Source organism: Typopeltis vanoorti, chromosome 14 (genome assembly GCF_054136105.1).
Source record: "Typopeltis vanoorti isolate ZY-2024b chromosome 14, IOZ_Tvanoo_1.0, whole genome shotgun sequence".
Classification (NCBI taxonomy): domain Eukaryota; kingdom Metazoa; phylum Arthropoda; class Arachnida; order Uropygi; family Thelyphonidae; genus Typopeltis; species Typopeltis vanoorti.
Genome location: NC_143562.1, coordinates 92,825,072 through 92,849,553, shown reverse-complemented (window position 1 = coordinate 92,849,553; position 24,482 = coordinate 92,825,072). Strand labels below are relative to the sequence as shown.

The 24,482-nt window shown below is 37.4% G+C and overlaps 1 protein-coding gene across 5 annotated transcripts in view; it reads left to right on the top strand.

Annotated features, from left to right (window-relative positions):
* The window catches only part of LOC150099762 (uncharacterized protein C2orf42 homolog), a 243,042-nt gene that overhangs the window by 33,052 nt on the left and 185,508 nt on the right, over positions 1 to 24,482 (top strand). For all 5 annotated transcript variants that reach the window (XM_090403602.1, XM_090403600.1, XM_090403603.1 and 2 more), the window contains one exon: positions 23,092 to 23,224. In XM_090403602.1, the coding sequence (XP_090259728.1) occupies positions 23,092 to 23,224 (133 nt within the window). The remainder of the gene's footprint in view (positions 1 to 23,091; positions 23,225 to 24,482) is intronic.

The window sequence follows — 24,482 nt, the reverse complement described above, 5'->3', positions numbered from 1 at the left end:
ACAAAGTGATATTAGGACTCTGGAATATTGCTTATGAAGAGTGTTTGAGGGAATGTGATTACAGAAATTGGAAGATAGGAGGAAAAGAGGGGGGTATGATAGAGACCTTCAAGTTAATTAAGGGATTTTTTCAGATTAATACAGAAGGAATTAAAAAAAGGAGTAGATGTTAAGATGGTAAGAATGAGAGGCTATCCCAGGAAGTTGCATAAAGATGTGGTGAAGTAGGATGTGAAGAGTAGATTTTTTTCATGGAGAGATTGGTGAGTGGAATGCATTGCCAGAGTGCATTGTGAATGCGGTGTGTAAATAACTGCAAAGTTCATTATGATAGACATGTTGCGGTTGAGTGGACCTCCCGTGATGAGTTTGTTGACACTATGAAGGTTACCAAAATAATAATAATATATTTGATACGATCCTTCTCATGTATGGCAAGTGCCATACACGAGAAGGATCATGCTTGCTACTGACGGTTATATTTAACTTTTATTATTTCTCTTTGAATTGCTTGTTTGTTCCCCCCACCCCTCAATGATATACTGTTAGTTTATCATTAGTGTGTGTGCAGCATGCACAAATATGAAATATTTGTGCAAATTTTATTAAAGTTATTTACTGTGTCCACATCAGGATCTACAATTATTTTTTTATGTGACCCCACAAAATATTGTAACCCTATAGTACATCAGTATCATGGGTGGTCTGAAGAGTTTTTAAATTATTTAATTTTTTTTTACATAATCCAGAAATCCCACTCTAGAAATCAGAGATGTAACCTTTCAGATCACTGAAGAGGCTTCCAGAAAAATTGGGTGGTCTCACATAAGGTGATGAAATTCATCTCCCACATGCAGATTGCAAACATCCAAGCACATGATTGGATTTGATCCCATAGCCTGTTGGTTGTAGAGCTGATACGGTTTTTTTCATTATGCAAACAGCTAGCTGTTTGCATAATGAAATAACAGTAGCAAGCTACGATAACAGTAGCAAGCTACGATCCAACATTACATCACCTTGATTAACTATTACTCTACCCAACTTTGCGTCATCAGCAAACAACTGAATAGCATCCTTCAAATTATTTCACCAGTTTCATATCCATCTCCATTTGTTGCATTTTGTGTAATAGAGTTCCATGTGGTATCCTGTGAAACACCTTTGCAAAATCCAGCAGTATCATTGTGTAGCTATTTCCTTTATCCAACTTCAGCTGTCATCCTATTATAAAAAGTTATATTACTGAGGCATGACCAGTGGTGAGCTGTGGAAATTTTAACAAAGGGCTCGCATTGTCGAGCTAAAAAAAAAAAAAAAAAAAAAAGGGAGAAGGGTTAAAATAGCACATGTGCTTATTTTATTTTCAAACTTGGGCACATTCTTTATAGAGGGGTTGAAACAATAATTTCAAATAATGTATACACTGTTGAATAGACTAATTTTTGTTAGGTTACCGTATGAGTTTGTTGCTTAATGTGTTTCAAAAAAAAATTTTTTTTTTGAAAAAATAAAAAAGTAAACAAATAGAATAAGGGGCTCGCAAATTTGAGAAAAATTTAACAAAGGGCTCGCGCGAGCCCCTTATAGCTCACCACTGGGCATGACCTACCCATCACAAAGCCATGCTGTTCCCATCTTATTCTTGTTTCACTCATTCCTGAATTCTCTTTCTGAACAACTTTTTCATTACTTTTAATGCTACTCCAGAAATACTGATTGGACTATAATTTTCTACCACAGACTTAGATCCTCCATTATGCAAAGAAATTATTTTACCCTCCTTCCACTCTCTTGGGACTTTACCACAGCCGAGACTTAAATTAAATAGCCTAATCAAAAGCATTGCCAGTTCTCCTGCACATTCTCTTAAAATGTGAGCTGATATCCCATCCAATCCCACAACTGTATTTGCATTCAGATTCTGCACTATCCTAAATACTTCTAATTCATCAACCTCTGTTCTTTCATCAGTCCCCATCACTTCTGCCATAACAGTATCTTGATTTAGATGATATACCCTTACAAAATGGTCACTCAGTCAGAGACAGACAATTTCGTCTGTCTCTATTACTTCTTTACCATCTGCACTCATTAAAGTTATCCTTCCATAGTTATTCTTCCTATTACTTGCCACATAATGAAAAAATTCTTTGGAATTTCCTTTTGCCTCTTTGGCAAATTTATTCTCATAATTTATCATGCTGGTTGCCTTTCTTGCCTGATCTTGTACTGTTCATGAGTTAGCTGGCCATCTTTCTTCTTATTATTATTATCATTATTTGGTAACCTCCACAGAGTCAGCAGACTCATCGTGGGAGACCCACTCAACCAGCAACATGTCTAACTTGCACTCACAACACATTCAGGCAGTGCATTCCACTCACTAACAACTCTCCACTTAAAAAATCTACTCCTCATACCCTTCCTCACCAAATCATTTTACAACTTCTAGGGGATGGCCTCTCATTCTTCCCATCTTAACATCCACTGTTTTTATAATTTCTTCTGTATTAATCTGATAGAATCCCTTAACTAACATGAAGGTCTCTAATATTTTCTCTTTTCCTCCTATCCATCAACTTTGTAATCCACATTCTCTCAAACTCTCTGTTTTCATATCACAATGAAAACTAGGTGACCAAATCTGAGCACAATAGTCATATGTAGTCAGACCAATGCCTTATATAAAGGCACCTCTTTATCCCTACGTGTCAATGTTCTTTTTATCCTAGCAACTATATCATGTGCCCTCGGAAGCTCAGTCCACTGTTCACTATCACTCCAAGATTTCAAATCTCATCCACTTCCTGAAGTACGTCTCCACCAATACAGTACTTACCTTATATCTCTGTATCCCAAAGTATAACACCTTGCATTTATTAACACTAAAACTGCAACCCTCACTCATTTGTTCAAGCTAAAAGACTATTCAAATCTTCTTGTAGACAATAAAAAATTTAGTTTAATCCTTTATCCAAGTGTAGGCAAACAAAGTTTGCGCCTGAAAATATCTTCAGAACTGAGGCAAGGTGGTACATCTGTTGGCAACTCGTAGCAAAGGTGGACCAAGCTTTCATCACTCCTTGTCTTAGTATCTCCCATAATGCAAAGCACATCTCCTTGCGGACATGTATAATGCTATGCATTAAGGGAAGGGCCAATACCCAGACCAGTTTTGACCTTTATTGAGGTCTCGTCAGTGGGAGGCAGACCCAGAAGTGGTGATACTAAGCCAGAATGCAGAACAATACTGGTTTGATGGGTGAAGCATAAATGCTTTTCGTATTCCCCTTTGTCGAGAAGGAAAGTTCTTTGAGTGGAGAATTATTGAGCTTTAAGGTCGCCCTGAAAGGGCAGTGAGAACATCTGTGTTCAGCTGAGCATAGAATTGACTTGGGTCTTTTGTATTTGCAGAATTCTGCTTTATTGTAGTCTGAAGCTTGCTTGATCAGCAGGTTTGGATGATTAGTTGTCTTGATGAAGAAATTTACTGCTAGGTCATGGAGGAGGGATGTGATGTAGGGAATGTTGACTTCTCTGTGAATCTGGGAGCTTCTGATAAACCATGGGGCATCTCAACTCATTCTCAAGCATTTGTTCTGTATTCTCTGCAGCTGTTGAATATTTGTATTCGAGGTATGGCCCCATGCAGGAGATGCGCAAGTGATGACTGGGCTATTACCATCCTGTATATGAGTAGTTTGTTCTGAGTATCGAATTTACTTTTTCTGTTGATCATGGGGTAGAGCTGCGCTATTACTTTGGATGTCTTCGAGCTTATGTGTTTTATGTGACTGGTGAATTGTAGTTTTTTGTCAAGCATTACGCCGAGATATTTGACTGCACTCTGCCACGGGATCTTAACTCCTAGTAGATGTATATCTTCCTTGGTCTGAAACTTCTTTCTAGTGAACAGTATGGCTGAAATCTTCTGTGGGTTTGCTTGGATCCTCCAGTCCATCAGCCATTTCTCTAATGTGTAAATACTACTTTGGAGTCTTTTGATGGCTAGTTTGGGGCTGAGAGATCTTGCTAATAATGCAGTATCATCTGCATATAATGCAGTGATTGTTGAGCTTAGGTTTTGAGGGATATCAGCTATGTAGATAGAAAATAGCAGGGGGGGGGGCAGGAGTGAGCCCTGCAGCACACCTGCCAAGACCTTGCGTCTGGTTGACACAGTTTCATTTATTTTGACTTGCATGAATCTGTCTTTGAGGTATGAGTGAATTATTTTTACTAGATTAGTTGGTATATTGAATGTGATGAGCTTGTAGAGAAGACCCTGATGCCACACTTTTGATAAGGTCAAATAAAGACTGCAGCTGTGTGGAGGTTCCAGTTGAAGCCTTTGGTGATGAATTCGACCAGTCTGTAATCTGTTGTACGGTAGTGTGGTTTTTTTCTGAATCTGAACTACTCATTAGGAATTATACCTAGTTTATCCGTTTCTAATTGAAGCCTTGTAAGGATGACTTTTTCCCGCAATCTTTCCAAGGCTAGACAGAAGACTGATAGGTCTGTAGCTTTCGGAGAGCTAGGTGTTCTTTCCAATCTTTTTGATTGGTGTGATATCTTCCATGTTAAGGGAAAATACTTGAGTTTGAGAATGGCATTCATTATGTTGACAGTGGCTTTTCTGGGGAGTAGGTTGATTATTTTGTTTGTGATTCAATCCGGACCTGGAGCCTTATTGTTATTCAGGTGAGTTATGATATTTATAACTTCTGCTGGAGAAGTGGGTGTGACAGGTTCTGGGTCATCCTTTTGTTGTGTTATGGCCTGCTTGACTCTGCAGTGAATCTTGTAGATAAGATTGATGTTAAAATTTTCATAAGAGGGGTTACATTGAGTTTCCAAGCTGTCTACCAGCACCTCTGCCTTTTCCTTGTCAGTATGGCTATTCCTTCCCTTCTTGGTCTGAATTGGGGGTAAAAGTTGCCTTTTAGTGGAGTTCTCAAGAACTTCCAAATGGAGTTGTCCTCTGGGTTTAGCTTCCTTAGCTTGGATTCCTAATCTTGGTTTCGATGTTTTTGGAGAGCTTCACGGACTTGTCTATTTAGTTTATTCAGATTTGTTTTATCTTGTGGGGCTCTTGTGTTATTGTACCTCTTTCTGGCTTTGTTTTTCAATCTGATTAGATCCATTATTTCCTCTGGGATCTGACCACTAGGGTGAACGATTGTAGTTTGGGTGACTGACTTTATTACTTTTTTGATTTGACTGGTTAGGTTGTTTACCATAAAAAGAAGGAAAACTGCATATCTTGGTCACCTACTTCGTAATGAAAAATATAAGATACTTCAATTAATTATAAAAGGGAAGATAAATGGAAGAAGAGGACAAGGAAGACGAAGAAAATCTTGGCTGGCAGATATCAGACAGTGGACTGGTATGAACTCTGAGAAACTGCTCAGAATAGCTGAGAATCGCTCAAAATTTGCCAAGGTGGTCGCCGACCTCCGATAGGAGATGGCACTCAAAGAAGAAGAAGGTTGTTTACAGCAAAGTCTATCTCCTCTTTGGTGTGAATAACACGGACTGGGCCAATGTGGTCAGGGAGAATTCTGGAGAGCTTGTCCCAAGATATGAAAGAGTGCGGAGGGGAGAATTGCTCTTGTGTACCAAGTTTAAGCAGAATGGGGTTGTGGTCGGAAGTAAGTTCATTTAATGTTTCCAACTGATACCGGTATCTGATGTTTTTGAGAATGACTATGTCAATTGCATCTGAGCTTCCAGCTGAGCTGTGATGGGTGGGCTCTGTGGGTCTGGCTACAACAATAAAATTTTGTATTGAGTAATGGTTTAAGAGTTCGACCTTTGTCATTGATTGTGGAGGCTGTATTTTTGGCATTAAAGTCACCAGCCATGATGATGGAGTCTGTGAAACCAAGAATGGTGTCCAAGTCAGATACCAGTAATGGAATGCTGGGTGGATTGTATACAGCATAGATTTTGATACTGCCAGCATTGTTGGTATGAATTTCAACGCCTGTTATCTCTAAGTTCTTGGTTTGTGGATTGGTCAGAACATTGTGGCTTAGGTAGTTTTTAATGTATATGGCTGTACCTCCTCCATTGCTGGTGAGTCTGTCTGTTTTGTACATAATATAGTTCTGTAGTTTGGGGTTATTAGCTGGCCTGAGATGTGTTTCATTTACTAATATTATGTCAGGATTGTGTCTGTCAGTGAACTCTTGCAATTCCAGAATTTTGTTACTCGGTCCATTTGCGTTCCATGCTGTGTCACAAGAGAGTTCAGATGGAATTTTCTTTTATTCATTATTGAGGGCTGTCAAAATTGAATGGCTACCTTGTAGGAATCTTTTCGTGGAGGATGGCAAAGGATTTGTCATGCTGAATTCTTGTAACATGGTAGCTAGTGAGGCAGTTAATACTAATGTTAGATTAGAGCTTATTTGTTCATGGGATGGAACAGCCTTAGTTCGTGCGGCCTCTGCATAAGTTTTGGTCATTGCTGCAGTTTGTTTTCTTTCCTGAGTTGTCGAGCTGGAGATTATTTGTACCGGGGTGCGACTTGCATGGCTGCCTTGAGCATCACTGTAGTGTGTTGGAAGGGTAGTTTTTGCTGACCCACAGTTCTTTGGGTATGCAATGCATCCCTTGTAGTTGGCAGGGTGAGATTCTCCACAGTTGGTGCATTTAGCTGGTGTGTATCTTGGCTTGGTGCACATGATGGTCTGGTGGCCCTCGCTGCATTTTAAACACCTGAAATTTGCCTTGCAAAGTTTTTGTGCATGGCCAAACCTTTGGCACCTATGGCACTGCCCAGCTGACGACTTTTTCCTTAGTGGCTCAGTAGAAATTCTGAGGCCACAGATAGCAGTCAGTTCATATATCTTTTTCTGTGCCTTGTCAATTTCTACAAGCACCAGTGGCATTGGCCGTTTATCTGACCTGAGCATCCTGCTCACTTTTACTGGGGTCAGGCCCCAACTCATAAGGTCAGCAGTGATTTCTTCAGAGGTGACACCGTCGGTTACCCTGCGAAGTACTACCTTGAGATTCTTTTCACTGGGTAAAGCAAATGTGTGATAAGGAAGACTTTTGTTATCCATTAGTTTTGTCATTTGTCTGTAGTCAGTGACTGAGGCTGTGTGGATTTTGATTCCTTCATCTTGATTTTTAGCCCAAGAATATGGGATTTTATGTTCCCGAAGGGCTGATGTGACAGTGGTCCATTTGTCCCTTAGTATAACAGGTGGAACCTTTTCAGTGTTCCTCGGGACATCTGGTGTTAGTGAGTCTTCATCCATCTCGTCCTCTGTAGTTCTAAGTCTTTTGTTACAATGCTCCCCTGTGAGTTGTTTTGACAGGGGGATTTCGGTGACAGAACAGTAATGAATTCTTCTTGTGATATCTCCTCCTCCTCTCCATCCTGATTGTTAGTTTGAATATATTGCTTTATAAAACCCGGCCAGTCAGATTCAAGCTTGCCTATTATGAGTTTCAGTACCTCTAGGGACTGCTCCTTATTAAGGATCTGCTCCTTGATGTTTTCCATATCCGAGCAGCGATCTCCTGCCGGCAGAGTTTGACAGCAGTATATGTAATCCCACAGGGTTAGGGGCCTGCCAGCAAAGAATCCCTTAGACCAAGGTGGTGCACTAGCAATATATAATTGCGCAAGGCTAGGGGCCTGTCAGCAAAAGTCCTGTAGACGAGTTGGTCTACTAGCAATATTTAGTCTTGTAGTGTCCTACTAAATGGGGAAAGGATTATCAGTATCTCACTTGGCCACAGATTGGAAACCTACCTCCCTATAAAACCTTAAATCCACCACTGGTCCTCATTGCGGGTGGGGCCTGCCGGCCATTTGACCTCTTGCATGTTTCATGCAGAGGGGGAGGCAGTAGGAATCAAATTGTCTCAGCACCAGTGCAATGTGAGATTTCTGAGAAACCTTGCATGCAATCTAATCAGGCTCAGTCTAAAATAATACGTCCATTCTCATCAAAAGCCAAAAGCAGAATCAATTCCCATCGTGATACTAAGGCAGAAGCAATGGAAAGGTCATATTTACCTATACGAGTTGCCGAAGGGTGTACCACCTTATTATTAAATTACTCTGGATTTAGAGAAAGATATTGGAAGTTTATTTTGCACTTGGTTAGAGTATAAAAAAATATAGTTTTAATCCTTTATCCAAGTGTAGGCAAACAAAGTTTGCGCCTGAAAATATCTTCAGGACTGAGGCAAGGTGGTACATCTGTTGGCAACTCGTAGCAAAGGTGGACCAAGCTTTCATCACCACATTATTTTACTACTTGTACATAGAAAATAAAAAAATAACCTTCAGTATAGAAGGCAGTTTTCAAATTAATTTTAATTTAGGGATCTGAAACTTGTGTTGGAAGTTAAGGAGCTAAAGACCACAGATGAATTCTAAAGAAAATTTAAATTATGAAACTGAAAGTTGCACTGGAAATTAGGTCATTAATCATAGACTAGTGATTGCAGATACAAGAGTTCGGAAGCAAATCAGGGGACCAAATGGATGGCATTAGTGGCAGTATCATATTATATTAGAAACATATGACATAGCTTTGGTCATGCAGTTTGGAATGCACACTATTTTAAACAGAATGGAAATAAACATTTAACAAAATAGACAATGAATTATAAGGAGATGACAATGAAAATTACCAGATAAAGATTATAATCTAAGTTGATTTGTGCAGTTTGATATGTGCCTTTGAATATTGAATTGTAAGATCTGACAGCAGCAAAGTTAACAAATAACAGACTAAATTTGAAGAAAACTGTTCGTGGGAAGGATGTAATAATGTAAACTTAATTATTAATTAAATTAAGGGGATATTAGATCCCACGTTGTTTTAAAACTGAATAAGAAACTCAAAGATTGTAATCAGAGAGTTTCATGCCGAATATAGTGTAAAAACTATAAAAGTATCGGCGAATACTAGCATGAGCTAAATGCAAGTAGTCGTAGTACGTAGTACAAACGTGGGCAACTTGTTGCAAAAGTGGGGAAAGTTCTGATCGCTATTCTTGATATTTTCCATAATGTAAAAACACATATCCTAGGAAATGTATGCTGTTATTACATTATGGTGGGAGGTCACTACTCAAACCGGTTTCAGCCTTTATTGAGGCTTCATCAAAAACTCATTTCGCAAGACCTCCTAGATTTTATGGTCTACCTAAAATACACAAGACAGATATTCCTCTTCATCCTATAGTGGACTGTATTGATTCACCTACTTATCGCATAGCCAAATATTTAGCGAAATTATTGAAATCACATATAGGCAAATCACACTCCTTTTTGAAAAACTCTTCTGATTTCCTAAATAAATTAAAAAATATCTCATTACAACCTAATGATCTTATGGTGAGCTTCGATGTAGAATCTCTATATACTAATGTACCTCTCAAAGAGACTTTACAATTACTTGCTGACATCTTTCCACAAGACATTATAAAATTATTTGATTTCATGATGCACTCTGGATATTTCTTATGTTAAAATAAATTCTACAACCAAGTGGGAGGAACAGCCATGGGAAGTCCACTTTCACCTGTTCTAGCCAACTTTTATTTGGAACATCTCTAGAAGACGTCCTGTTCTCATCTATATTCCCTCAACCTTCCTTTTGGGTGAGATATATAGACGACATCTTTTCAGTATGGCCTCATAACAGAGATTCCTTCTTCCATTTTAGCCAGAATCAATTCCTTATATCCTCATATTAAGTTTACCATGGAGATTCAAAAAGACAAGTTATTCTTTTTAGACGTCCTCCTCATCCGTTCACCTTCAGGTATTCTAACAACAACAGTTTACAGAAAACCCATTTTCACTGGACATTATATTCTTAAACAATCTGCTCATCATCCTTATCAAAAATCAGGAATCATACAATGTTTAATCCGACGAGCCAGAACTAATTGTTCAACTCCTCATGAATTACAGAAAGAACTTTCAACACCACTTGAAATTAAATGGCTTCTCCGAAAAGAGTACACATCTGTTCGATTCTTACAAGCCAATCCAAAACAACAGATTCAATACATCAAGTTCAAATTCCTTATATTTCCCAGATTATAGAACCACTTTCAAGAATTCTGAAGAAATATGATTTAACAGCCACTTATATACCTATTAACAAAATATCCACCTATTTCCCCTCTTCTAAAGATAAACGCTCAACTGTGTCTCTGCCTGTTGTGTATCAAATTCCTTGTAACTGCAATCTGTCCTACTTTGGACAAACAGGATGCTCTATAGAAAAAAAAATTCAGGAACATCAATCATACATTCAGCACAACAAATCTGATAAGTCTGGATTTTCTCAGCACGGAATAGAGACAAGCCACAACATCCTCTGGTCTAAGACTCACCTTCTACACAGATGTTGCTATAAATTTGAACGTTTATTTAAAGAAAGTGCCGAGGCCTTACTTCAACCCCCTAACTTGAATCGAAATGACTGTATATCTTTATCACAAATATGGGAAACTTTAATCAGGATAACACATTAATATATATATAATTTTTTTTTAAAATTTAGACTTTAATTCTTACATTAGTCTAGTGTTATTTATAAATTAAGATTATTATATGAATTTGTGAATTAATATCTTTAATTTAATTATTACACTGATAAAAAATGTTTCCTCTCGTTAATACTTAGTGATATAACATCACGCGGCTCATTCTACTTTTCAATGAGCAGTTGTTGGTATTCTACCATGTTAAAAAAAAACTGTTCCTATGTAGCCACTGATGATAGTCTTTTGTTTTCAGATTGAAATATTTGGCAAATTAAAATATAATATTCTTGTGTAAACGTGACTATATATTATGCCTAACTATAGGGTGTCCCAAAATTCACGCAAGATTTAAATTTAGCGCCATTTGTGTGGTAAAGTGTTGCCAACGAGAAAAAAAAGACAGCGTGACAGCTCACAGTTCAGGGTTATTAAAAATGGAGCACTACACGAAAGAACAACGCATTTTCATTGTTGAGCAATATTTTAAAAATAATGAAGGTTTGGCAGCTACAGTTTGCAATTTTCGTACAAAATATGGTCGGAATAGTGATTTAACTTCATCAACTGTGAAAAGATTAATTAAAAAATTCAAGGAAACTGGATCAATTGGTGATCTTATACACTCTGGCCGTCCTTCAACAAGTCGTTCAACAGAAAACATCAAAGCAGTTCATGAGAGTGTTGCTAAGAGTCCAGGAACATCAATTCGGCACCGTGGTCTTGAATTGGGCATTTCAGGAAGCTCTCTACAGCATATTTTTGTGAAAGATTTGCATCTTTATGCTTACAAAGTTCAATTGACTCAAGAACTGAAGCCTACTGACCACACACAGCGAAGAGAGTTCGTTGAATGGATTATGGAACAACAACAAGCGGATGCTTATTTTTCGAACAAAATCATCTTCAGCGACGAGGCTCATTTTCATCTTGATGGCTTCGTTAATCGACAAAATTGTTGCATTTGGGGTTCAGAAAATCCATGAGTGATTGTTGAGAAACAAATGCATCCACAACGTGTCACTGTTTGGTGCGGATTTTGGGCTGGAGGCATCATCGGTCCATTCTTCTTCTTCGAAAATGCGGCTGGTAAGGCAATAACAGTTAATGGTGCTCGCTATCACGACATGATAATCCAGTTTTTTGTGCCTAAATTGCAAGATATGGATGTGGACGACATGTGGTTTCAACAAGACGGTGCCACATGCCATACAGCCCAAGAAACAATTCAATTACTGCACGAGTCATTTCCTGGTCGTGTAATTTCCCGTTTTGGTGATCAGAATTGGCTGCCCAGATCATGTGACTTAACGCCGTTGGACTTTTTTCTTTGGGTTTTTTTGAAGTCTAAGGTTTATGCCAACAAGCCCACGACCACCCACGCCTTAAAGGAGGAAATTGAGCGCTGTATCAACGAAATTCAGCCACATTTATGCAAAACGGTCATGGAAAATTTCGACAAAAGAGTGCGTATGTGCCAGCAAAGCTGTGGAGGCCATTTACCTGATATGCTATTCCATGCATAACCCTATACTGTATACTTTATGAAGCAATGAGAAATTACAATTTTTAATTAAAAACCTGTGTTTTCTATCAAAATTATTTCTTGCATGAATTTTGGGACACCCTGTATAAATATAACCTCTCTGACCTAACCACTTCTGTATAGTACATTGGTTTTCTTTCATATAATCCCGTATGGAGGGGTGTCCAGAGCCTGATCTGCCAGTCCAGACTTGCCATAATAATGGTAACAAATGTATTATTTATGTTCACCAATTTAGATGTTAACAGAACTTCCTGTCTGTCTATAGTAGGCAAAGTCACACTCACGAGAAATTTCATACACTCTGGGATATCTAGGGGATGAAGTTTATCCTTAGGAGAGTGGATCAGAGTTACTAATTTAACATGTCATTTGAATGTGGTGCGAAGGTCATAAATTATTAGTACTTTGGCTATCTTTTCTGATGTACCTCTGACATAGGGAATAGGAATAGTGATGTTTTGTTCTTGTATGTTAGAGGAGGGAGAAGTAATGGGGCTATGTAGTATTTTATCTATTTTGTAAGAGCTATAGCCATTGGCCTGGAAAGTATAACAAAGATATTTAAGTTCTGTGGAAAGATCTGCATCATTAGAACAAATAGCCTTAAATCTGTAAGTGTTTTTAAAATACCATACTGTTGAGCTGGATGATGATGTGATTGTTTATGTAGCTATCTTTCTGTGTGTTAGGATGTAGGCTGTTGAGATGTGATAAAAATGTATCCAATGTGTCTGTGCCATGAGGACAAATAGCAGACACATCATAGTGGTCCCATCCAGCATAGCTACACTCAAACATTGTCTGCTTCACTATGTTGATGCAAGCATTCTTGGTATCTTTAATAGTCTAACCAAGTGAAAGAACTTTCAACACATCATCAATGAAATGATACTAAACACCACGTGTTTAATACCATTTCATTGATGATAGTTTATCTGATGTGGTGCTGACAGTTACTTTCAAATTTTCTCCAAGGTGAGTGTATTGATTGATGCATCAAATTTACTGTGGAAATAGAAGAAGAAAAAAAAGACAACTTCTTACATTTTTGGACTGTTTTTACAATCTATAAAGTAAGGAGTTGTCTTTTGTAACTGAATATGTCATCTTCCAGACAGATCATTACATTTTTCTATCGATAGGAAGTCTGCTTTTACTAGAGAGATCAATATAGACTTCTTCCAGCTAGTCAGAAATTGTGTCAAAACTCTTGTCCATCCAGTCCACATCATTTGCTCAAATGAAGAACATTTAGCATCTAGATGCAATTGTCAAGAACTTTTTCTCCTTTAACCTCTTTCCATCCACTGTTGTATAGGAAGAGGCCTCTCCCCCTTAACTTTCCAGTTCTGTCTATCTTTAGCCATTATCCACCATCTTATGTCAAATTATCCCTCTATCTTATTTTTTGTTGGCCTTTTCTTCTCTTGGTATCCACTCAGTGCTTTATTTTGTCCACCTTTCATCTGACAGTCTACTAATATGGCCAGCCCATCTCCACGTACATGCTTTACAACACTTCATAATATCTTCTACTTCAGTCATCTCTCTAATTCTTGTATTTCTTATTCTATCCCTTTTTGTTATGTGGGAGCATTCTTGTCTCCAAAGCTCTTTGGGCCACACACAATCTTCCTGTTTTTTGGTTGTCATCTATGTCATACTTCCATAAGTAAACACTGGAATAATGCATATATTAAACAGCTTTATTTTTAGGCATATAGATAAATCTCCTAACAAGTAATCATTATACAACCAAAATACTTTATTTCCTTGTGTGATTCTTCTACTTATTTCTGTATTTTGTTTTTCCTTAAAACTAACTACTTGACCAAGGTAAATATATTCCTCCACAATTTCAATATGATTATCTGTTAATTTTAGTTCAGTGTTATCAGTTTGGTTTTTGTTGAAGGTTTTTCTTTAAACCTTTTTTCCTGCTTTCTCAATCAAGGTCATTTAGCATTTCCTGAGCTTCTTTATTTTTTTCGCCAAAAGAGCAATGTCACCTGCAAAACATAAGTGATTGAGATTTTTTTCCATTGATGCTAATTCCATAGTTTTCCAATGAGACATTTTTAAAGACTTCTTATAATGTATCAGAAAACGATTTGGGTGATATAAGATCTTCTTGCCTTACCCTTCTCCCAATTCCTTTCCTTGATGTTCTAGTTTTATACTGCCTGTTGAGTTTCATAAACAGTTTTTAATAATGGAATACAGATACACTTTGTTAGATGGCTAGTTATTTTAAGCTGTTTATTATTTCTGACTGATATAAAGAATCAAAGACTTCTTCAAAATCTATGAACCTAAATATGCAGGAAGATTCTATTTCTTGGTTTTTTCTGTTACCTTGGTTCATAGTGTGGATATTTATTATAGAGTCTTGTTTTGAATTCTTCTTGTTCATATAGCTGTGCATCATCCAAAAACCTTGTGATCCTGCTTAATTTAATGAATATACACATTTTGTATAGTTGTGATAGAATGATTGCCCTGTAGTTATTGATATCATCTCTGCTGTCGTTTTTATGTAATATGATAATGAAGGATTTATGCCACTGCACTGGAATTTTTTCTGTGGTTAAAATATCATTGAACATATCCAATATGACCTTATGAAACTGTGAACATTCTTGATTTTGTGTGTTCTGCTAATATGTTATCTTTTCCAGGCAGTGGCAGCTTGTCCATAATGGCTGCAGGGCTGCATTGAATGCCTCTCCAGCATTGAGTATACTAGCCAGTACTACTCACTAGTATACTCAACGTTGGAGCTGCATTCAATGCAGCCCTGCAGCCCTTATGGATATGAGCTGCCACTGTTTCCAGGACTTATTATTCTTTGCTGACTTGAAAGCTTTCCATAATTCTTCCATCACAATGGGTGAAAGTTTATTTTTCACTTGGTTAGAGTATAATAAATAAATTTAGTTTAATCCTTTATCCAAATGTGAGCAAACAAAGTTTGCGCCTGAAAGTATCTTCAGGACTGGGGTAAGGTGATACAACACCAGGGCAACTCATTGCAAAGGTGTAGCAAGCTACCAACACTTCTGTCCCAGTATCTCCTATAATGCAAAACACATCTCCTTGCAGATATGTCTAATGTTATGCATTAAGGGAAGGGCCACTACCCAGACTAGTTTCGACCTTTATTGAGGTCTCTTCAGTGGGAGCCAGGCCCAAGCTGAGATACCAGGCAGAAGCATTCGCAGGTCATCTCTACCTATAGGAGTTGCCAAATGGTGTGCCACCCTTTTTTAATAAATTACTCTGGATTTAGAGAAAGATGTTGAAAGTTTATTTTTCACTTACCCCTTACCTTACCCCAGTCCTGAAGATACTTTCAAGCGCAAACTTTGTTTGCTCACACTTGGATAAAGGATTAAACTAAATTTATTTATTATACTCTAACCAAGTGAAAAATAAACTTTCAACATCTTTCTCTAAATCCAGAGTAATTTATTAAAAAAAGGGTGGCACACCATTTGGCAACTCCTATAGGTAGAGATGACCTGCGAATGCTTCTGCCTGGTATCTCAGCTTGGGCCTGGCTCCCAATGAAGAGACCTCAATAAAGGTCGAAACTAGTCTGGGTAGTGGCCCTTCCCTTAATGCATAATATTAGACATATCTGCAAGGAGATGTGTTTTGCATTATAGGAGATACTGGGACAGGAGTGTTGGTAGCTTGCTACACCTTTGCAATGAGTTGCCCTGGTGTTGTATCACCTTACCCCAGTCCTGAAGATACTTTCAGGCACAAACTTTGTTTGCTCACACTTGGATAAAGGATTAAACTAAATTTATTTATTATATCACAATGGGTGGTTCTGTATCAGCCTTATCTAAATATAGTAGAGGATTTGTATCTGTTTCCTTGCCTGTGTATAGGTCTCTATAAAACTCACTTCATCACTGCTAACAACTATCCTTTCTTAAATGGCCATAGTATATCCTTTGTTAACAAAATAACTATGAATAGCCAAACCTTTGATGAGAATAGAGCATTTCCAAAAAAACTTTACTCACATCCAGAGAGTATCCCTGCTCTCTTCTGCTTAGTCTCTACAGAATTCCTTGCTCTTGTGATCTGTTGTGGTTACTGGTTGATTTGCTGAAGTGGGATTATTATTATTATTATTTCACACCTCTAGGGAGTCCAAAGACTCATCGAGAGAGGGCACCTGCTCTACAACTCTGTCTCCACCACTCAATCCACCAACTGACCGCAACTACACCACCGCCATCTACTTCCGACCACCACTAATTTTTCCACAAACATCCATGCCCACAGTGGGATTCGAACCTGCAGCCTTTTGGCTGGAGAGCAGATATGCTAACCACTCAGCCAGCCAGGCCGGCAAATGAAGAGTATATGGATTACATCTGTTTCTGAAAACATGGAATGTTAGGGATTGGGTGACCATGTACTGAGCACCTGATTATAGTATATTTGATATAATAAAGATATGTCAGATGGTGAAACAGAATTTTACTGAATTTTAACACAGAAGAGACCATAGATAAAATGAAAGGTGGGAGAGAGGAAGGGTAAATGGGAGGGATATTCCTGAAAGTTGTGTAAAGTGTGGTGAGGAGGAGGAGAAGGAACACTTGTGAAGGCAAGTGAAAAAAGAGACAATGACACACATGGTTCAAAGACATATCGGGCTGGCTGGGCCTGAACTATACAGAGAGCAGCCCAAGACAGAAATAAATGGACATCCATAATAGTCAACCTTCTGGATGGAGATGATACTTGTTGAGGGGGTACTACTTTGTTGACATAGTATCCTTGATATTTTTTGTCTGTGACTGACTGCATATAAAGGGAGAATCACTGTTCCTGTTGTTTTTCATGTTCATCTGACTGTATATTAGAGGTTGACACAGAATTGTTTTGTTGATTAATGCTCTCTTACAACTATTCTTTGATAAGATGGTGCTTAGGTAGTCAAACTCTTTTATCTATGTTAGTGGAGATTCTGTATGCTCTGTCATGCAGGGAAAGAATAATGCCTATTTTTTTGCACTGGAATGGTGATCAGATGAGGCAATATATTGTCTGGTATTTGTTGGCATCCTTGTGTTTACTGACAAATTGAGTGTGCTCTGCTGAGATACTTCCAATTCAATATTAAATTTAATTTGAGGGTAGATATTATTAAGGTATGTGAGAAATTCTTCTAAATGGGTAATAGAGCTGGGCCAAACAATGAATACGTCATTGACATATCTGAGACAAATGTTGGGTCTTGTTCTGAATGTTTTTTCCTTCAAACCATTCCATGAACAGATTTGCAAACAATGGAGAAAGTAAAGAGCACAATGATAATTCCTCCTTGTATTCAAAATATTCTTTTTGGAATTTGAAGAAAGTGCAATTTATGCAATGTTTGAAGAGGTCTGTAGTGTCTGGTGGAAATAGATCATCTATTAAATGATATTAGATGGGAGGAAAAAATCTTGTAAAAACAACATGATGGGCATCAACTATGCTACGAATAATATAGTTATTCATAGCATAGTTAATGATTTTGTACCTTGCTTTGCATGCATATGTATGCATCCCATCATTTAAAAATGTGACGAGTGCAAGATGGAGATGTGTATGTGTGCATGAAATGTAGGTAGTGGGAGATTAAGTGTCTCGATCTTGGGATTTAGTAGTGGTGGAGATGGTGCTTCAGAAACTGGTGATTTTCAGTTTGTGTATGCCAGTAGTGGAGGGTTGAAAGAATGTTAAAGATCAAGACACTTAATCTCCCACTGCCTACATGAAATGTAGGCAGTGGAAGATTGTCCGATTGCCATGATTGTAAATTGAAAGCAGAATGTGTGGAGAGAGAAATAGAACTGTTGAAAGAATGTTAAAGATCAAGACACTTAATCTCCCACTGCCTACATGAAATGTAGGCAGTGGAAGATTGTCCGATTGCCATGATTGTAAATTGAAAGCAGAATGTGTGGAGAGAGAAATAGAACTGCTGAAAAAAGAAATGGAAGGAATGAAGATCTTGGGAAGATAGAGAGGATGACTAGTGAGAGAGAGAGAGAGAGAGAGAGAGAGGATCAAGAGCAGGTGTAAGACATTGGCATCAGAGAGCAAGAGAGAGTGGAAGGCAAAAGACAGTGGAAGAGAGGAAATTGCAGAAAGCTGAGTTGTGCATAGTCAGGGATGTCAGTGAGAGAAGGATGAATGAATCTGTTCAGAATGTCATGTATGGAGATTTGATGATTCAGGGTGTGCAGAGTAGATTGCCAGAGGAGTGCTTGCTTGGTGGAACAATAAAGTGTGGCAATGGTAGTGAAGAGGAGTGAAAGTGTAGAGGTTGGGACGAATGACCTGAGAGGTAGTGTGAATTGTGTAGTGTGAGATTGGAGATTGATGTTAGAGATAGTGCAGCAAAAATGTCTGAGGAAAGATAGTGTGCGGGTTACACTGGTATGATAATGTGGAGTGGAGGAGAAGAGCAGTGATGAACAATAAGATGATAGTGAGAATGTGCAAGAAAAGAGATCTGGAATATGTGGAGCACATTTGAGGATAGAAAAGAGATGGAATACATTTGAATGCAGAAGGATGCAGGTATTTGAAGAGACTTCTTTTCTGGACAAGTGACTGTGTCAGAACAGCGGAACTAGAATTGAACAGGTGAAATGTTGCTGGACTGGCCTCGTGGAGGTAGTGATTTGAGAAATGGGGGGGGGTACACTAGATTACAGAGCCAAGGAGAGTAATAATGGTTATAAGGATACTTGCTGTATACTGATTTTTCTCTATGCAAATACTAGGAGCATTAGGAATAAAGGGAATGAGTTTGTGGCAGTGACTCAGTTTCTCCAAAGGGTTATTGTATCAGTGAAACTTGGTTAACCGAAGATGCTGTTCTAACAGGAATAAAAATCAGAGGGTATAGCATATTTTGGCAGAATAGGGAAGGTAAGCATGGTAGTGAAGTTATTCATGATTAGAGATGAATTGTGCACTCTCAGAGTGGAAAATCTCAGTGGAAATAACACCGATGGCTTTGAGAGTATATGGTATGAGATAGATGTTTATAAGACAAGATATTTAGTGGGGTGTTGCTACAAACTAGGGAATATAGATTGTATGAGCAGAAAATGTTTAGGCAAATTAGTTTGGCAAATGCAAAATGAGCAATCATTCTGGGGGCACTTCAACTGTAGTGCGATAAACTGGGTAGAGAAGACAGCATGTAATAATAAGGGAACTGAAAATTTGGATTTCTTGAGGGACAACTGTCTTAGGTAACATGTGGTGGAAGGAACATGAGGATTGAGAGTTTTGGATTTGGTCAGGCCATTAGAGGATCTCATTTTGACTGAGATGACATACTTGCCCTCTCCCTATTGGTGAGAGTGACCATGTAGTCCTGATTTGGAGGATGAATAGGCATGCGGAGGTATCAAAACAGAAAGAATTTATATGGAATTTAAGGAAGGCAACTATCATAGACTTAGAAACCAGTTTCAACAGTACAATAGATCAGCGCTTCCCAAACTGTGGGCTGTGGCCCCTTTGGGGCTGCAAGTTTTGTTGAGGGGGGGGGGTATGAAATAATGAAAACAAATTTAAAATGTTTTAAGATACGGTAGATTTTTTTTTAATCTTAAAATAAACATATTTAATTTTTATTATTTATTATTTCTTTTTTGTTCTTTTTTATATTTTAATGGAAAAAATCAGACATTGGCTTTGGTTAACAAATTTCTTCTTGCATATTTCGGCGATTAATGAATATTAGTAAATATATGTTTATTCATGTAACTTTCATTTCAAAGGTATTGATAACCAACACAAAAAAGATTACAAATCAAAATCTTGAATATAAATTGTATTGAATATAAATACAATAAATATTATAATAATATATGTCTGTATTACGATTTTTTTTTTTTTTGATGGGGGGCGTGAAATATTTTAATTTTTCCAAAGGGAGCCTTGGCATCCATAAGTTTGGGAAGCACTGCAATAGATGAAGGAATTTGAAGGAAGAGGAGGGTCATTGGTGTGTGGGGGATGCTTTAAAAAAAATTAACAATGACAGATTGTATACCTTGAGTGAAGAAGATAAAACAATTTGGATCAGATGGGTGACAAAAGGAATAAAAAGGGAATTGCAGAAGTAAAGGAGATTATGGAAGGCATAAAGAGACAGGTGGAGAACAGTTTCATAAAGAATATAAGGCTCAGGCTAGTAAAGTGACTAGTATTCTAAGGAGAGAAAAATTAGAATATGAAAGGAGACTGGCACTGCAATCCAAAGAGAATCCTAAGGAGTTTTTTTGTGATGTGCCAAGTAGGAGAAAAAATAATAGTGGATGGATTATCTTTCTGGGTGAAGATGGGAATTGAGCGACCAAAGCAAATGACGTAGTCAAACTATTTAATGATCACTTTATTAGTGTTTCATTCTAATATTACTGGATTTATTCCTAGAAGGATAATGACTGATGAAGTGTTAGAAGCGAATGAAGAGAATGTATTCTAAATACCAAGTATGCCAAATGTCATTAAGGCAGGGGGGGGTGCTAGATGGAATTTCACCATGTGTTTTAAGGGAATGTGCTATGGAACTGACTGTGCCATTAACTTGGCTGTTTAATGAAAGTCTTGCAATGAGGCAGGTTCCTGGTGAATTGAAGGAGGGTAAGATAGTACCATTGTATAAGGGCAGTGATAGAATGGAAGTATCAAACTATAGGCCTGTTTGTATTTCTTTTGTAGTTGTTAATATTTTAGAGAATTAGTGAGAACTTATGTACAGAATTGTACAGATGTTGGTAATATTATTTATGCAGGCCAGCATGGATTTGTTAAAGGGTGTTCTTGTTTTAGAAATCAGGTTATCTTTCACAATAGAGTAACAAGAGCAGTGGATGAGGGTAAGGCATACATTGTTTTGGATTTTTCAAAAGCATTTGACAAGGTGTTACATGACAAGTTGATTTTTAATAGAGTTGTATATGGGAGAGCAGAATAAGGGAGTAGGAAGGTTACAAGTGGAGTTCCCCAGGGACCATTGCTTTTCAATCTTTATGTTAATGATATTGCCACAGGACTACAGGGAGATGTTCAGTTGTTTGCAAATGATGTGAAGCTTGGGAGGGCTATTAGTAATAGTGCTGATGTTTGACTCTTCAAGAGAATTTGAATAAGCTGGAAATATGGGTAAATGAATGGAGATATCAGTTTAATTCAACTAAATGTTAGGTTTTAAAATTTGGGATCCACAGATGGGATGCTTCATACTCATTTAGAGTTATACTAGAAAAAGTAGAGGAAGCCAGGGATATTGGAGTGATTGTGGATGGATATCTGAAGTTCCGAGAACATAATGGTTGTGAAGACATCTCAGAAAATTGCAGCAATGTTGAGGAAAACATGACTACAAGAGATAAAAGTGTGTGCTATTCCATTGCATAAGCTTGATCAGATCACATCTGGATTTCTGTACTCAGATCTGGTCACCAGAATTTGAAGGGGATGAAGTAACCTTGGAAAAGGTGCAGAGACGGATACAAAAATGATATCAGGACTCTACAACATTGATTATGAGGATAGACTGATGGCATGCAGATTGCAGAGTTTGATGGATAGAAGGCATGGTGTGTGTGTGTGTGTGGGGGGGGGATTATGATCAAGACATTTAAAATGATTGAATTATTATCATATTAACACTGAAGAGATTTTTCACATGGTAGAATGAGGGAAAGGAGCAAGGACAAGGGGCCATCCTTTTGTGATGCTGAAAGGAGGTGGTGAGTAAAATGGTAAGAAAAGTTTTTTGCATGGGGAGTGGTCTGTAGCCTTCCATCTTTCTGAACATTAGAAGAATCTTTAACAACCTGGATACCCAAGAGCCTTCCAGTCCTGATGAAATACCACCAATTGTGCTCAAGAGATATGCTCCTGAATTAACAAACTGTTCTTTATCATCTGTACACTATATTTTTCTCAGCTGGTATCTGCTCTACAGCATAAGTTGATAAGTGTGTACCATCCACCTATCAACCTAGTGGTGAACGTGCAGACTGTGGATTAGTTTAAGGAGTAGTATGATAGACTTTGTGTTGACTAGTGTTGACCTTCCAAGACTCGTCATGGGAGGCCAAAGATGAGGCTTGGGAACAATGGCGTCAGGAAAATAATAATAAATCAGCATTCTGTGTAGATTTTTTTACATAGAGAGGTGGTGGATGTGTAAGTGGAATGCATTGCCACAATGTATTGTGAATGATTTTTCAGTTCAGTATGATAGTTGCTTATTGAGTGAAAGCTCTCATCATGTTTCTTTGATGCTATGGAGCTTTGTTAATAATAAATGAAATATATGTATTGCAAACCAATTGTAGAAAGCCCAGTGCATAAGTTATGCACTGGGCTTTCTACTGGGTTTAGCTTTGCACACATGTACAGAGAACATAACATTGTTTGACAGAAAAACAAAATGATTTGCATCTCATATTATAAACTCCATCAGAAAGCTTAAAGAAACATTGGAATGATTTGCAGTGAGAACCAAGAATTAATCATGTTTTCTGCTTTTATACAATAGGTTATTTTATCAGAGATGGTATATTAAAGATAGTACCTCTACCAGATCAACAGTGATACAGTTGACATCATTAATATAAATACTAATTGTGGTTATACCAGAAATTATTTCTAACTATATTTACCTTCTAAATCATGTTAAAATCATGCTGTATATTTTACATATGTTTTTAATCCCTAATATTGAGTATTATTTTGTGGAGTGTGAAAAATTTTTTTTTTCATTTATATTATTCTATTATTATTGATTAGTATTTTTCAATTAGTACTAGACATGGTATGCAGTCACGTAAATACTTATTTTGAACCAGCTGCAAAGCTGCATTTTTCTCTTAATTTCTTATTTTTTTAAATTCTATATTATGAAATTTAATATTAGTAATTAGTTAATGTTTTCATAAAATCTTTTGCAGAGTTCAAAATTGGGATCACCTAAAGATGATATACAAAAGAGGTGTGTTCATTTTTATGCTTGTATATGTGCTTTTGCCAGTGATGACAAGCTTACAGCAGAGTTTTCTTTTTACATCAATCTGGATGTGATATGTAAGTTATTTTTCACTAAAAGATCCTTTAATCCACATTATACAATTCTAACAATAGTTTTGCACATCTTTCCAAAAATTAGTGATATTTCCTTCAGTGTTGAATAAGCTTTGACTTTGATGGCTGTTATATTTGTACATTGAGATAGTGATTGTGACAGTCTATATTTTATTAGCTTGATTTGAGAATATCCTGAAGAATTATTAAATTTATCTTCCTTTTTTTTTTTATGAAACTTACCTGCCTGTGGGAATAATAAATAACTGATGTTCATTCATGATAGCAGAAAACACTTTGAGAATGAAGCAGTTTTCTCTTTTATGTATCTGGGAGGGGGGGGTCATAAATAGTCAATTCATGCTGAAGGGGAGAAAGAAATAAAGGTTGTATGAATTGGTCACTAACATGTGATATCATGCGCTTTATACGTAAAATTTTCTAGCTGTTATATAAGCAAAATAGTTAACACTTAAAAAACTACAATAAAAGAAAAGTTAATTTTCCAATGTGTAATAATAAACAACTCATCCCACAAGGCGGATTGATTATCCTATTATCGGAATGGATTCTCCTTCTGACATGCTCAGAAGTGTCAAAGGTCTCACATTTGTAGGCGTACAATGTTAATAATGTCGAACGTGCAGCCGTGGAAATAGAGGAGAATGAAATGGATATCAATAAAGAAATAGTGCTCTTAAATGTTATCCTTCGTAGGACGAAGTGCAAAATTGAAAACCTGCAGAAGGTGGCAAGAATTAAACAGGGCTGAAAAAAGAAAGAAGCAGGTGATCGAAAAGAATAATAAAGACCAACCAGACAAACAAGAAGAAAATTATGTATAGAGACTAAATAATCAGGAGAGAACGAAAGTATGACAAAATCGTTTCCCAGGAGCAAAAATTCACTATATTAGTCACGCCGTCTGGATGCAAAAAGATAAGTCAGAGGAAATTATCATCTTGGTTGGTACCAATGATTTGTGAGGCAAGAAGTATTCAATGAGAGAGGATGTAAAGGAGTTGTTAGAAGAGGCAAAACTGAAGAGCGAGAAGATTGTGTCTCCTACCAAGCTATGTAGAGGCAAAAACTGAGGAGGGCATTGATAGGCAATGAGTCCATATGTAGATTGTACAAAAGGAATGATGAAAAATTTGTGGTCTCTGTTTGATGGAAAGAAGGATTTATACAATGCAGATAGAACTGCATCTAAGTGTTTTGGTGTTAGGTGTCTGGAGAGAGCTTTGTTTACCGAGCATGC